This window comes from Stigmatopora argus, chromosome 9 (genome assembly GCF_051989625.1).
Source record: "Stigmatopora argus isolate UIUO_Sarg chromosome 9, RoL_Sarg_1.0, whole genome shotgun sequence".
NCBI classification, from domain to species: Eukaryota; Metazoa; Chordata; class Actinopteri; order Syngnathiformes; family Syngnathidae; genus Stigmatopora; species Stigmatopora argus.
In genome coordinates this window covers 15,309,194-15,323,066 of record NC_135395.1, presented here as the reverse complement: position 1 = coordinate 15,323,066, position 13,873 = coordinate 15,309,194, and the positions used below count along the sequence as shown (strand labels likewise).

The following is a 13,873-nucleotide window of genomic DNA, read 5'->3' as shown; positions in this document are numbered from 1 at the left end:
GTCCAAGAAAAAGTACGACTCAATTACGGTAGCTGTGAGGGTGGCTACAAGACAAGGACCTTGGCACTCTACTTTCCAGTTACAGAAAATGCCCCCTTGAAGATTATGTGTCAATTCACTCTCAGGGCAGTTGACTGATCTTGTGAGCAAGTTTAAGACGTTAAAAAGGGCCATTTGCTGATTTATACTGTGTAAGTACTTTGTTTTTGGGGGGGGATTACATATGACAATATTAATAGATAATACAAGCTCTTACACATTAACAAACAACAAAACATTAACAGTAACCATTCTGCAAATGAAGTCAAAATTGGACAATCATATGTAGGTCATGTTTGTCCAGGATTACAACCTAAGCATTAAATAACTGGCTCAAAGGGGTTTTATGACATTACAACCCTAGGATAATTAAATATTTGTTTTAGGCTCTTACGCTACACTGCCGAGATAAAGATACTCCGACAGCCTTTGACATTTTATACATGACTCAATAAGTCCTAAATTTACAGGTGATGTAACATATATCAGTCATAAAACATATGTTCCAAAACTAATATATACATGTAGTACATTGCAGGGCACAAGTAGATAAAGCACAACATTCACGCTCTCATATCGAGGCCCAATTTAGAATGTTCAACTAGCCTATCATGCATGTCTTTGGGATGTGAGAGAAATCCAGAGTACCTGGAGAAAACCCACACAATCCTGGGGAGAACATGCAAAAGTGATGCCTAAAACAACACTGTAGGTTAAAAAAAAGAGGAGAAAAGGGGAAAAAGAGTTCGATTTACTGCTGAATATATAATATAACTCATTGGCTGCCGCTCTGCCACTGACGTTCAAATACGTCTAAAACATATTGACTGGAAGGGGGTGACAAACTAGTATATTATATTCTATCTTTTACCTGCAGAACTTGCTTAGGGCTTTAGGACCCAGCAGTGCAACGTAACTGAGAGGGTGTCCCTGGCACATCATCATGGCTGTGTTTGTATTAACTGTCTCCGTCTTTACCTGGATCGAACCCCACCTTTGACTTTTGTCTATCGTCAGTATTGATTTATTTTTATCTGTGCTTGTGGTTTGCTTCATACCAACCAATGGAGCACATCCGACTTCCAAAGGTAATCACCAATCTGAATGTTTTCATCATTTCCGCAGCGCAAACCTCACTCACTCGTGAAAACATCACCATTTCTGCAAGATTTTTATCCATCGGAAAATGACATACAGGCATCGTGTTAAATAGCGAGGGCCACGTAGACAACCAGCTTGGTGGGCGGGATGGGGGGGCGTATCCTCTATCAATTCATGTCAGTCCACTGCTGTGTCAGAAGTGATCTAAAGTGACGTCATTGGTGCTGAATATTGGTGCTTTTGATTCTTCTGCCTCCACCAGGTGGAGAAGGTTAGGCTGCTGGACAGAGTGTTCACCAAAAAGAGCAGATTGGGCACCCTGTATTTGACGGCCACCCACACAATCTTTGTTGAGAGTGAAGGTGGTATGCGCAATGAAACATGGGTAAGAAGGAGCTGGACAGAATATATTTTTTTGCAACAATACATGAAAAATTCCCATGAATAAACCTCTGGTATGCACTTTCTGTCTTTTCAGGTGCTTCACAGTTTGGTTTACAGTGTGGCAAAACAAGCTGCAATACCATTGGGATGCCCTTTGGTAATACACTGCAAAAACTTCCAGGTTCTTCATTTTGTCATTCCTCAAGATCGGGACTGTCATGATGTTTACGTTTCACTGCAGAGACTCTCCGAGCCAGGTGAATCGCTATCTTCATGTCTTGCAGTTTATAGCCACCACCAAACATGAAAAGTGGCTATGAATTACCAGACCACAGTTTACACAGTGTCTCACCTAAAGACCTCTCTGATAGCTTCCATATCTCCTCCAATAGTGAAGGTGAAGCAATTTCAGAAGTGGACGGATTGATGTTTATTCTCCTTCCCATAAGGGACGTCCCAATCCAATGCTCAATATTGCCGTCCAATATGGCTATTTTGGGAGTATCGGACAGTATTGTATTTGGTCCCAATATCAGATCTGATATTTCTGAGATTTCTTGTGGAGTTACCAAGAACACAAGTTTTCATTAAAACGTTAGATCATTATTTGCCTGCGATTGGTGTGCCTGCCCTCCTTCCTGTTGTTAGCAGGGATAAGTTCCAGCACCCCTGCTACCTTCTTAATGATAAAGCGGGTCAGAAGATGAATGAATAGATGAAATTATACTTTGCATTATTTTTACTGGTCTAAAATTTATGGGGATTGGCACTGGATCGCTATTGGATTGGAATCTGCAAAACACATCTTGAGATAGTCTTCATCTCTCCCAGAACCTGCATGAGAAATAGTTGTATAAAAATTGGTTGATGAATATATAAAATACACCAAGTTAAAAGGCTTTATAAAGTTAACTAATACCCGGCTATATTTGGGTTTTATGCTTTCTAAATAAGCCAGCATATAAATTATACACAAAAAAATGCAATGGATTTTTCTTTCCAGAATAATGATGGCAAAGTATAAAAAAGATTGATTTTTTTATTCTAAACCTGATATGCTATGTGTTAAACTGACACGTGTCCTCATTGAATCATTCTCTAGAGCGATATGAGGAGCTGTATTGCTTTTCCTATAAACCAGACTTTGATGAAAAGGAGAGACGGCAGGAATGGGATTTCTTGGATCTCAGGTCTGAGTATAGCAGAATGGGAATCCCAAACTCCCTGTGGAAGCTCTCCTTGGTAAACCGGCATTACAAGGTCAGGCCACTGGGATTTGTAACCAAACGCACAAACTTAAATACTAAAGTGAACATTGCAATAACTTAGTCGTGTTTATTTTTCTAGGTGAGTGACACTTACCCTGCTGAACTCTTTGTACCCACGTCAACAACTCCGTTAGTCATCACAGGAAGCTCCAAATTCAGGAGCAGAGGAAGATTTCCTGCTCTTTCATACTACTCCAAAGAAAATCATGTAAGTTGGTTGTGTTTATTTTTAATTTTTATTTGCTTATGATTTCCTCATAGGATTTTATTTTTCTTTGGAAGCTAACTGAATTTATAAATCAAGCATTGTCTTTACAGTTGTGTGTCAGGGCAAAAGCCTTTTTTTTTCAATAGAAAAAAAACTGTTAAATATTTGTTACTTAAACAAGTATTTAAATATTCTTCTGGGTGAATCAGAGGAAACATCTCAGCCCCATTTGTATTCATCACCCTTAATTTTCATAAATCATTCTCTTCATCCTTAACACAACAGTAGGGAGTGCTTTATGAGTGTGAGGTCAACTTCCCAGGGTTGAGTGTCCAGTATGTGGAGCACAAAACATACAGTGGTCACGTTTGTTAATCACCCTGGAGGGAGAACTGAATAATAATTCCGATGCTCGTCCCCTGTGGCTAATAAATGGAGATATGAGAAGATGATAGCTTTTTATATGCATGTCAGTGTTTTATATGTTGTGTATTTGCCCCTGAAAATGTCCATTTAAAGTAATGTTAGTAATAGTTGGCCAGATACACTTAATGTAATTGATTAATGAGAAAAATAAGATCCACATGTGAAGTTTCCTTTCACCTCCTCCAAGGCGGCCATCTGTCGTAGCAGCCAACCTCTTTCAGGCTTCAGCGCTCGTTGCATGGAGGATGAGCAGATGCTAGAGGGCATACTGAGGTCCAATCCCCGCAGTGACTTCATGTATGTGGTGGACACTAGACCCAAGGTGAGGCCCATGGATGAAAAGAATGCACTGTAATAATATAACTCCTGCAGTATTGTTGTGTGTGTTCAGTTGGGCTTTGTTTTCTGAACAGCATTTTTGCAGCTGGGTGTTGGCAGAGATGAAACACTTGGAGAAAATCTTGGCTTTACCCTAGGAACGCTGCACTATTATACATCAATACTTGATATGAAACAAAAAACTGTTTATTCATTTTCTGAACTGCTTATCTTCAACAGTAGGCCTGGGTGATATGACAAAAATTGTTATCACGATAAAAAAAAAAATATCAGTCGATAATTATCACAATAACACACATTTTTTCTTTCAAATTTGAAATGTTAAACTTCTGTGAATAAGTAAATAAATTACTTTCCTGGTTATTCAATTATGAAAGTAACTATGTTACCTTATTTTATAAGAAAAGAGACTATAAAATGTGATTTTTTAAAGTATTTTGTTGTTCTGTTGTGCAACTCCCTCCTTACACTAGGAAAAGTAATAATGAAACCTACAGAAATCTTTATTTGTATAAATGTGCCTTCAAACCAAATGTTGTTGTCCAATATAAAATAAATAAAACAATCACCTGTAGACATCATCACCAGAACCTATAATAATATTGAAATTTTCAATAAGGCTGCTGTTTGAGCACAGGTGATTAAGAGGCCTTTAAAAAAAATGCCAAAAAAAGTTATAAACTGATATTCTAACAGCCATCTAAATGCATTTCCAGTTAAATGCCCTTGCAAATCGAGCAGCGGGAAAAGGCTATGAAAATGAGGACAACTACTCCGACATTAAATTCCGGTTTGTTGCAATTGAGAACATTCATGTGATGAGGAGCAGCCAACAAAAAATGCTGGAAGGTACTTTAATCACTAATTCTCACAGACCATTTCTTTTTTTGAGTGTTTCCATGGTGGTGCATCCATCACTGTCTTAAATGCTTTCATCACTTCGCTGTTTATGGAAAAATGTATGATATTTGATATCATATTTTGAACTCTGTCATTATTCTCACATGAGTACAGCAATGTTAAGCCCTACGGCTTTCAAATTCACTCAACGAGATGGCACTGTGCTCCAATCAGGCCTCAATTGACCCCACAGGAAGAATTCTGGTTATTGCGACATGGTGAGCCCCGGAAGACTTTGAATCCATCTGGGTTTTATGTTTGAGCTATTTTGGTTTCGTAGAGTGCACAATCTTCGACATATCCCCAAACCAAAACGGAGGGCGTGAGAATGATATGATTTTGGAGCTGATAAGTTGTTCTGCTTTCCACTGGTCATAACTCTTTGCCTTCTGGCAGTTCAGTAAAATGTTGAGACAAAGCCTCTTTGCTCCAGAGACTACTGGTGAGCCTGATTGCAGCCTTAAATAGAATTATTAGGACCCCCGCCTAGCTGCATCAGCTTAAATGTTTCATTTAGGTGGTAGCCTTGCTCTACTACATTAAATTATCAGAGTAAACTAAAAATGAACCTGTTCACCTGCTCCTTTTCATTGACCCAAAGACATACAAATCTGCACAACTTCATATTACCAGTGAAGATGAGCATCTAAAGTTGTGTCTCAGTTTCGAGACGTCAACAATCAAAAGTACAAAAAAACATCAGTTGACGAAGAAATGTCTTTTGAGTAAAAACAAATATAGATGTGTTGTTTAATAAAGTCTAGTATTCTGTGTGTTTCCTGCCACTGAGACAGCTGTGTTGTGAATGCAGTGTGTGAGCTGCGTTCCCCCTCTATGTCTGAGTTCCTGGATGGCCTGGAGAGCTCAGGCTGGCTGAAACACATCAAAGCTGTTTTAGATGCGGGTGTCTTCATCGCCAAGGTCAGTTTAGAGATTTATCCCTGCTGCGTTCTTCACTACTACTTTCAATATTGGCTTGCATCTGCTGTACTTACTTTCTAAGTTGATAGAAAATGCATTACTACAAATATTGTGTAGTTAAATATACTGACCCAGATTACTACTACACTTTCGGCTTACTCTCGCTCCTACAGTGACCCTACAGTCACCAAACTCCTTTAAGATGATCCGTCTACCTGTGTGCTCCTCCCTCCACTCTTATAATTCACCATATGTTCTACTTTCTTCTGGAAATAGGTGTTAACTATAGTAATTTTCATCGTTTTACTAAAATCCACCACCATCCGTCCTTCTAGGTTCTTATCGTGAATGCCAAACTTGCCCATAATTTTTTCCATCTCCTGTATTTCCTTCACCAACATGCCCATTGAGGTCTCCCCCAATCACTACTCTCTCATTTCTAGGAATGTTGTGAACCACCTGATCTACTAAATCACTCCAGATCTTCTCCTTCTCTTTTAACTCACACACTAACTCTGGAGCATACCCACTAACGAACTATGTTTACCATGACACATCCTATGTGTCTGTGTATACATGCAGGCAATTGCAGTGGAGGGTGTCAGCGTCCTTGTTCACTGTTCAGATGGTTGGGACCGTACTGCTCAAGTTTGCTCTGTAGCCTGCGTGCTATTGGATCCATACTATCGGACCATCAAAGGACTAATGGTACAGATTCACTTTAGGATTCAGAGAAATGCTAACTTTGAAGTAAGATGGTAATATTTATCTGGCCCTTTGTACTTCAAATGTTTCAGACTGGTTAGAGTAAAATACAGTATGACCATGTTCACAGAAAGATCCATGCTAAAGTTGTCCAAGTTGCCATTGCTTTCCCAAAAACTAAAAAGGGAAGAGTTTTGACTGTTTTTCTAGTTAAGATCAGTTCCTCGGGAACAAACACCTTCTATTTGAAGCAAGTAATTTTTCTGAAATGCATAAATGCCCAAATATCATTAAAATCAAACTAAGAGGATGAGTTAGTCTGGTATGTCCAATATTGTTCTTCCAAACCTGCATGCAAAAAAATCGAAGAATTCAACAACCACCTAATTTTTAAAAATATTTTAAGGGCTAACCCAGAAAGCACACACACACACACGTGTTTCAATACTTTAGCCATGATAATATTTCTTTAAAGTCTGTTTTTCTATAATACGTGTGAAGGTACATAGCATACATGACCAAAAATTATTCTCTGTTGAAAATTTCTAACACGACTGACATCTCTTTTTGCACCTAGGTTCTCATCGAGAAAGAATGGGTGTCATTCGGTCACAAGTTTTCTCACAGGTATGATTAAGTTATTGGTTCCGTGACATACAAGTTGCGTAAAGCTCCCTACTTTCTCTCCAGATCCAGCCACCTAGTTGGAGACCCTAAAGAAGAGTCCCCTGTGATCGATCAGTTCTTAGAGTGTGTGTGGCAACTGATGGAGCAGTTTCCCTGCGCATTCGAATTCAATGAAAGGTTTCTGATTACGATTCATAGCCACATCTACTCTTGCCAGTATGGCAACTTTATTGGCAACAACCATCGGGAAAGGAGAGAACTCAGGTAAGAATATCGTTAAAATAGGGTACAAATTTCAACACTTCTTCTTTACCGATTTTGATCTTCTGGCTAAAATTGAATTCGACATCATGTAGACTGCCTGAGAGGACCCATTCCCTTTGGCATTATCTTTGGTCAAACCGGGCAGATTACACCAACCCCTTGTACAGAGCAAACCACAGGCAGACACAAGGACTCCTTCAGCCATCTACCACTCCCTGTTGGTTCAAGTATGTAAAGACATAGAGCAAACATTCATTTAGTAGTTTCACATAAGAAATAATACAAATGTAGTACTTCACAGACATGGTCATCCTAAAGTTTTAGTTTTTGTGTACAGATTTTGGAGGGGATTGTATAACCGCTTTGACCGTGGGATGCATCCTCGTCAGTCTGTAGAGGATTATCTCCATGCCATTCAAGAAGAAACAGAACAGTTGGAGGAGCTGCTTGCCTCTCATAAACAGGTGAACATGTCAACATTTTATTTGTATTACAATTTCAACACTAAAGATGCAATTATCTCTCAAAATTGATAGAGAATTTCTAAACTGGAGGAGAAGCAGGCGTGGAATTCTAGCCCGAAAGCTACTTTTGATAAAAGCCCCACTGCCTGGATTCTTGGTAATGATCTTGAGCTGGCAAACACCCCTCAAGACTACACATCCGATTTCCTTACCAGCAGCCCTTGTCAACTAAAGCCGCCATGCAGCAGCCTGACCTTCTCGCCCCAAGACTTCAACAAAACATACAACTTCAGTCACTCCAATGACAGTGATCGGGAGTCTGGGATAGTGGACCTCAGCTCCCGTTCACCTTTTAGTGAGGAGAGCACCAGAGATCAAGACTCTGACGATACTGCCTAAACAAATGTATATAGTTGTAGCATCTACCACCTGACACACAGACCCACATGGCAATTCAACAAGCACTACCCATATTTATTTTTTTGCATGACGTGTTTTGAATGTTTCCCTGTTGGTTCATAAATCTGTTTGCTGTAATTAAGCACGGAATACTTCCAAATGATGAAGAGTTTAATTGCTTCTTGTCTGTAATGATTTGAGGTCAATTTAAAGTATTGTGTAGACAGAGTATAACATAGTGAAGTACACTCTGTGCCTCTGGGGGTCCTTTATGGTTCCATTATCCACTCCAAAAACATGATTGTACCCCTAGTGATCCACTCAACACATCATTTTGTGTTGAAGAGGATTACATACAAGTGGTCTTTCGGATGTGAATGCATCAATATTTTTCGTAGTAATATGAACACATAAAAATACATGAAATAACAAAATAAAAGATGATCCACTACTATGAACAGGTAGCACTTCACTTAACTAGGCCCAGTGGTTGAGGGGTTAGCGTGTCCGCCTCACAGTTCTGGGGTTGAGGGTTTGATCCCAGGTGTATCCTCACTGTGTGGAGTTTTAATGCTCTCCCCGGGCTTGTGTGGGTTTTCTCCGGGTACTCAGGTCTCCTCCCACATCCCAAAAAACAAGTAGGGTAGGCTTTGTTGAACACTCTAAATTGCCTCTAAGTATGCGTGTGAGTGTGAATGGTTGTTCGTCTCCTTGTGCCCTGCAATTGGCCCGTCACTGATTCAGGGTGTTCCCTGCCAATGGTTAGCTGGGATAGGCTCCAGCACCCCCTGTGACCTTTGTGAGGATAACCTGTTCAGAAAATGAATGAATGAACATTCCAGTGCCACAGTAAATGACTGATGTAATTACTGTACTGTATAGTACAGTTCTGTCAATGAACAAATCACCTTGCAAAAATATTTTTGTATTTTGTAATTATTAAATATTGTTGATGTTAAATGTAATTTATTATAAACAGTGAATAAGTATTAGAGTGTTAATATTATTTTGACAATGCACTTATTTATTCATGCGGAATGAAAGCCTGCATTGTTTGTATTATAATGTTGTCATTTTATGTGAAGTAAAATAAGGTAACACTGTTCTCTCCACTGTCCCAATAAACTCCATATTATTACTTTTGCTACGTCTTTGCGTCGCAAATTCAATAACAATTACACTAATACAATTGCATTTATCCTTGCGATATGTCAAAAAATATCTTGCTGGTGGCAGTTAGAAACCTCATAAGCTTAGGAAAAAACTTATGCTTGTCAATGTTGCATGATGAAAAGAGAGTTTTTTTAATTTTTATTTTTATTTTTTTTACAATATGTCATATTGGTAAAATGCCAAATAGTAGGCTTGTACTTTATTGTGATTGTTTTAGGTAAGATGTTTACTATGGAATCACAGGAGTGCTAAAAAAATGGAAATGAGTTACAACCAATTTAAACTTATTTTGCAATATGAAGTGTTCATTTTCCTACTTAATGTGAGCGCTGAATGATAACTTGTAGTATTTTACAATGTGTGACAACGGTGTAGTAGGAAGGGGCTATTCTCAGAGAACTGCACGTGAATGACGTAGGCACGCTGCGCAATGGGCTACGTGATTACGTCACGCCGTAGGTTAGCTATGATGGCAACGGCAGGTTGACATCAATCTAATGCCGAATTGTAGACTATTAAAAAGTTAGAGGGACAACCGCGGCATAATAACTAAAGTGAATTTAAGAGTTTGAGATAGTATACACGCTTGAAACACACACAAGCGCGCGGTTTGGGGAAGGGTAAGTTCACGTAGCTTCAGTGAGTTGAAGTGGCACCCGAGTATGCGTGAGTGATAGTGTGTGCCTCCGGCCCTAACTTCACGTCTCACGTCAACACACACTCTTGTTTATTCGGTGAACAAGAAACAGGCGTGGGAATGAAATACTGCCAATGCTTAGTGTGAAAGTAGCTAGCCGCTAGTTAGCCCAAAGTGCTGCTTCGAGCTAATGTTACGAGCAGCTTCTATACAGAGACAGCTGCACTCACTCCACACTGTTTGCTTAACTTGTGAATTTCGCTATGCAGGTTGACACGAACACAAATAACCTAATCGTGACTATTAATAGTCAGAGGATAATCTATTTTTCACAGTGAGTGCGTGACAATTACTTTGTCGACATCTATGCATCAATTTCCTTGTCATCTCATGTTACTTAACAGCATGTCTAGTCAAGAAACCATAATGAGGCGCTTTTTTTTTTTTTTTAATTTTTTTTAAACAATTCTCTGTTTGCATGTTGTAGTGGCACTATGCCCGCTGCTACTGTGGATCACAGCCAAAGAATATGTGAGGTTTGGGCAAACAATCTGGAGGAGGAGCTGAAGAGAATCAGACATGTCATTCGAAAATACAATTATATCGCCATGGTGAGTGATCCATTGAGGTCCTGTTATTGCTTGTATGGTTCTCTGAAAGAATGCAATTTAGGCATGGCGGTCTCCCTTTTAGGTAACAAGTTTGTCCTCCGCAGGACACAGAGTTTCCAGGTGTAGTAGCAAGACCAATCGGAGAATTCCGAAGCAATGCTGATTATCAGTACCAGTTAATGCGCTGCAATGTGGATTTGCTGAAGATAATCCAGTTGGGCCTCACCTTTATGAATGAGCAAGGAGAATATCCTCCAGGAACATCGACATGGCAATTTAATTTTAAGTTTAACCTAACGTAAGATGACTTTCCTGTCGCTCTAACTTTGGCATGTTGTTTATCGTGAATTTCATCAAAACTTACCACACGAATTGTATCACGCAAACTGGCATGGAGGTATTAATGCCAGAGTGATTTTGTAGTATGTGTCAAATGTGTTTCAAAAACCAACATTGAATCATCAGTGAAAACTATATTTCTTCCATCTCCCATTTAGAGAGGATATGTATGCACAGGACTCAATTGAACTACTGACAACTGCTGGGATTCAATTCAAGAAGCTCGAGGAAGAAGGCATAGAGTCATTGTACTTTGCAGAGCTGTTGATGACATCAGGATTGGTACTCTGTGATGGGATCAAGTGGCTGTCATTTCACAGGTATCTCGCCACATCTTTGTGAGTATTGTCATTTTTATTCAAGCTGCCTTAAAAATATCTATAAGACCTATATTTACAGGCTTTATTAGGAAATGGTATATGACTAACTGTCCTTCATCCATTCATTTCCCCTAATGCTTTCCCTCATGAGGTGCAGGGGGAGTTGGAGTCTAGCCTCATTGACACTTGACCATGAGATAGGGTCCACTCTGGACTAGTTAACAAGTCAGCTAGACTCACATTTGACTTAATTGTATTTTTTGTAGAATTATAAGGAGCAGTAGATTGAGCATTTACAAGAATAGTTCTACCCTGAGCAGGACAGTGGGTCAGCGTGGATAAATGTCCTATGGCTGTGCTGCGATTTTTCACATCACTAACTATAAAAGTTAAAGCAGAATTTATAGTGCCCCCGGTGGTTACGACCGGGAAGAGCACTCTAATTTGCCTCCAGTTTCTTACGCTACTCTACATTTACTCTTCTTAATTCCAGACAAGTTACATATTTATGAACCATCACTTAACCGATTTATACAACGTATACACCTCTATTACCACTGTTTTTGTGAACACTGTTTGCCGAATTCCTCCGCAAACTAATATTCTTTGCCATTTTCATTTGGTCTGGATGAAGGCTATGCGTTGAGGCCACATACTATTTTTTTTTGTCTAGCCCACATAATGTGTGGCTGTTTTGCAGTGGGTATGACTTTGGATACCTGATCAAGGTTCTCTCCAACACCAAGCTGCCTGAGGAAGAGATTGATTTCTTTGAGCTAATCCGCTTGTACTTTCCAGTCATTTACGATGTCAAGTATCTTATGAAGAGCTGCAAAATTCTCAAGGTAAGCAGCATTCTCAAATACTTTCATCATTCATGGGCTTGACATTTAGCTGGTGACATGATTGACAGGCAATTTATGTGTTTAGGGTGGACTACAGGAAGTTGCTGAACAACTAGAGCTCGAGAGGATCGGACCGCAGCATCAAGCGGGCTCTGACTCTTTGCTCACAGGCATGGCTTTCTTCAAGATGAGGGAGGTAGGTCTCTGCGGAAAAACAAGGACTCTATCACCCTTTTGCAGAGTTTAAATGTTTTTATTGATTGATGCAGTAAGCTTGGGTCTTTTAATAGGCTATAAATTCACCGCCAACAATAGTAGTCAAGGCAAACACAAAATAATGCATTGCAAATAAAGTCCATTATTCAGACACAGCTTTTGATAAATGAAATCATCCCGTTACTCAACAAGGTGCCCAAAATGTTTAAAATGTGCAGTTTCGCACTAAGGCATCGTAAAGTCGGACTTAATATGGTACATGCAAAGTGCAGTTGTTTGTAGATGTCTATGCTCAGTGTGTGTTCTTCCACCAGATGTTCTTTGAGGATCATATCGATGACGCAAAGTATTGTGGCCACCTGTACGGGCTTGGCTCCGGATCCGCCTACGTCCAGAACGGAACAGGGAACGCTTATGAAGAAGAAGCTAATAAGCAGCAGTCTTGACATGACACTCTCGCCACTCTACGATGGGCAGGGCGGGCCAAGAGGTCAAGCTCGGACAACCGGATCATAAGAATGGAGTAGTTGCTTCATTCAGCCAGCTGTTTTTCCTGGGTTCTGTTTGTCTTAGGCAATTGTTATAATTGCTAATAGTGAAAAAGTTCCACAGTTGGCCTCACCAACACGACAGTCCAAATGGTGTGAGTTTCATCTTTCACCCCTGCAAAGCAGTGCAGGCATCTGGATGGTTCAGTGTAATTTAACATGCTTGAAAAAATGGGATTTTAGTTTTACTAAAATATTCAGTAGATTTTTTTTTTTTGCACTTTAAAGTTCTCACTTGATTTTATATGGAATGTTTCAAATGTCTTGTTGCTTTCTTTACTTTCCCATTTTGTTGTGAACCAGCATCGTTCACTTAATGTTCTAACATTTTGCCAACCACAGCCTTAAGAATAACTTTTAAACATTTTAAGTTGTTGTGCCAGTTATCCGAAAAGATGCACAGTTGTACGCTAAGATACCACACTTTGCCAATATTGCCTCAAAACGAGAAAGGGAACTCTTAGTGGGTGTGCAAAATTGCACACAAATAACATTTTCTTTGCAATCCTCTGCTCTCTTTGCTTGTTAGCTTTTTTTCTATCCAAACACTACAATGGGAAGTCTTTAATCCATCATTATGCGTATATCTGAGAAATCTTAAGGCTTGGATTGGAGTTTGTGTGCACATCCTGTCTTTCGTTTACTGTAGCAAATGATTGCACATGTACTGTATGCCCACGTGGTGTCACGCTGATTTCTGAATTGAAATGTTAAGAAAACTCACCTGAAGTACATGCAGTGGTAATCCTGCTAAAACACTGTTGAGAGTACGTATTCATTTTATTTTACTTGAAGTTGCTTTTGTGGAGTTTTAGTGTTGTAATAAAAAGAAAGTAACAAATTTTACTCATTGAAAAAAACATATTGTTACAATTTAATATTTTGGAGTTCTTTTGGATGTTTTTCTGTTTGTGTGGCTTTCCTGCGCCAATCAGGCTGTGTTCGGAACACGAGTATGCAATCTGATACAAAACATTGTTTTGCAAACAAAATCTCAAATTGTTTATAATGAAAAGTTACAACTTGGAATCAATGTCTGAACATTTCTCTGATTTGCAGATTGAAACAGGATGAAAATCACTTTTTTAATTAAAAAAAAGACTTGTAAAGATTGCACAAAAGGATGCCATGTCTACACA

At 39.3% G+C, this 13,873-nt stretch overlaps 2 protein-coding genes across 6 annotated transcripts; both read left to right on the top strand.

Annotated features, from left to right (window-relative positions):
• The first annotated feature begins 940 nt into the window (after positions 1-940).
• On the top strand, positions 941-9,188 carry LOC144082815 (phosphatidylinositol-3-phosphate phosphatase MTMR7-like). Of its 2 annotated transcripts, none has more exons than XM_077610247.1 (14): positions 941-1,127; positions 1,403-1,525; positions 1,619-1,781; positions 2,627-2,784; positions 2,872-3,000; positions 3,614-3,748; positions 4,482-4,614; positions 5,477-5,586; positions 6,169-6,294; positions 6,869-6,918; positions 6,982-7,182; positions 7,275-7,409; positions 7,520-7,646; positions 7,719-9,188. In XM_077610247.1, exons 1-14 carry the CDS (start codon positions 1,104-1,106, stop codon positions 8,043-8,045), a joined length of 1,941 nt encoding a protein of 646 aa, XP_077466373.1. In that variant the 5' UTR covers positions 941-1,103; the 3' UTR covers positions 8,046-9,188. The 2 variants fall into 2 exon arrangements, with proteins under 2 accessions (XP_077466373.1, XP_077466372.1); XM_077610246.1 differs by having other exon boundaries at positions 5,456-5,586.
• Positions 9,189-9,609: 421 nt separating this feature from the next.
• LOC144082171 (CCR4-NOT transcription complex subunit 7) lies at positions 9,610-13,767 on the top strand. 4 transcript variants are annotated; one of them, XM_077609095.1, is made up of 7 exons: positions 9,610-9,838; positions 10,343-10,466; positions 10,571-10,764; positions 10,964-11,125; positions 11,799-11,970; positions 12,056-12,166; positions 12,501-13,767. In XM_077609095.1, exons 2-7 carry the CDS (start codon positions 10,350-10,352, stop codon positions 12,630-12,632), a joined length of 888 nt encoding a protein of 295 aa, XP_077465221.1. In that variant the 5' UTR covers positions 9,610-9,838; positions 10,343-10,349; the 3' UTR covers positions 12,633-13,767. The 4 variants fall into 4 exon arrangements, with proteins under 4 accessions (XP_077465221.1, XP_077465220.1, XP_077465218.1 ...); XM_077609094.1 differs by lacking the exon at positions 9,610-9,838 and adding an exon at positions 9,848-10,189 and having other exon boundaries at positions 11,826-11,970; XM_077609092.1 differs by lacking the exon at positions 9,610-9,838 and adding an exon at positions 9,848-10,189.
• The last annotated feature ends 106 nt before the right edge of the window (positions 13,768-13,873 follow it).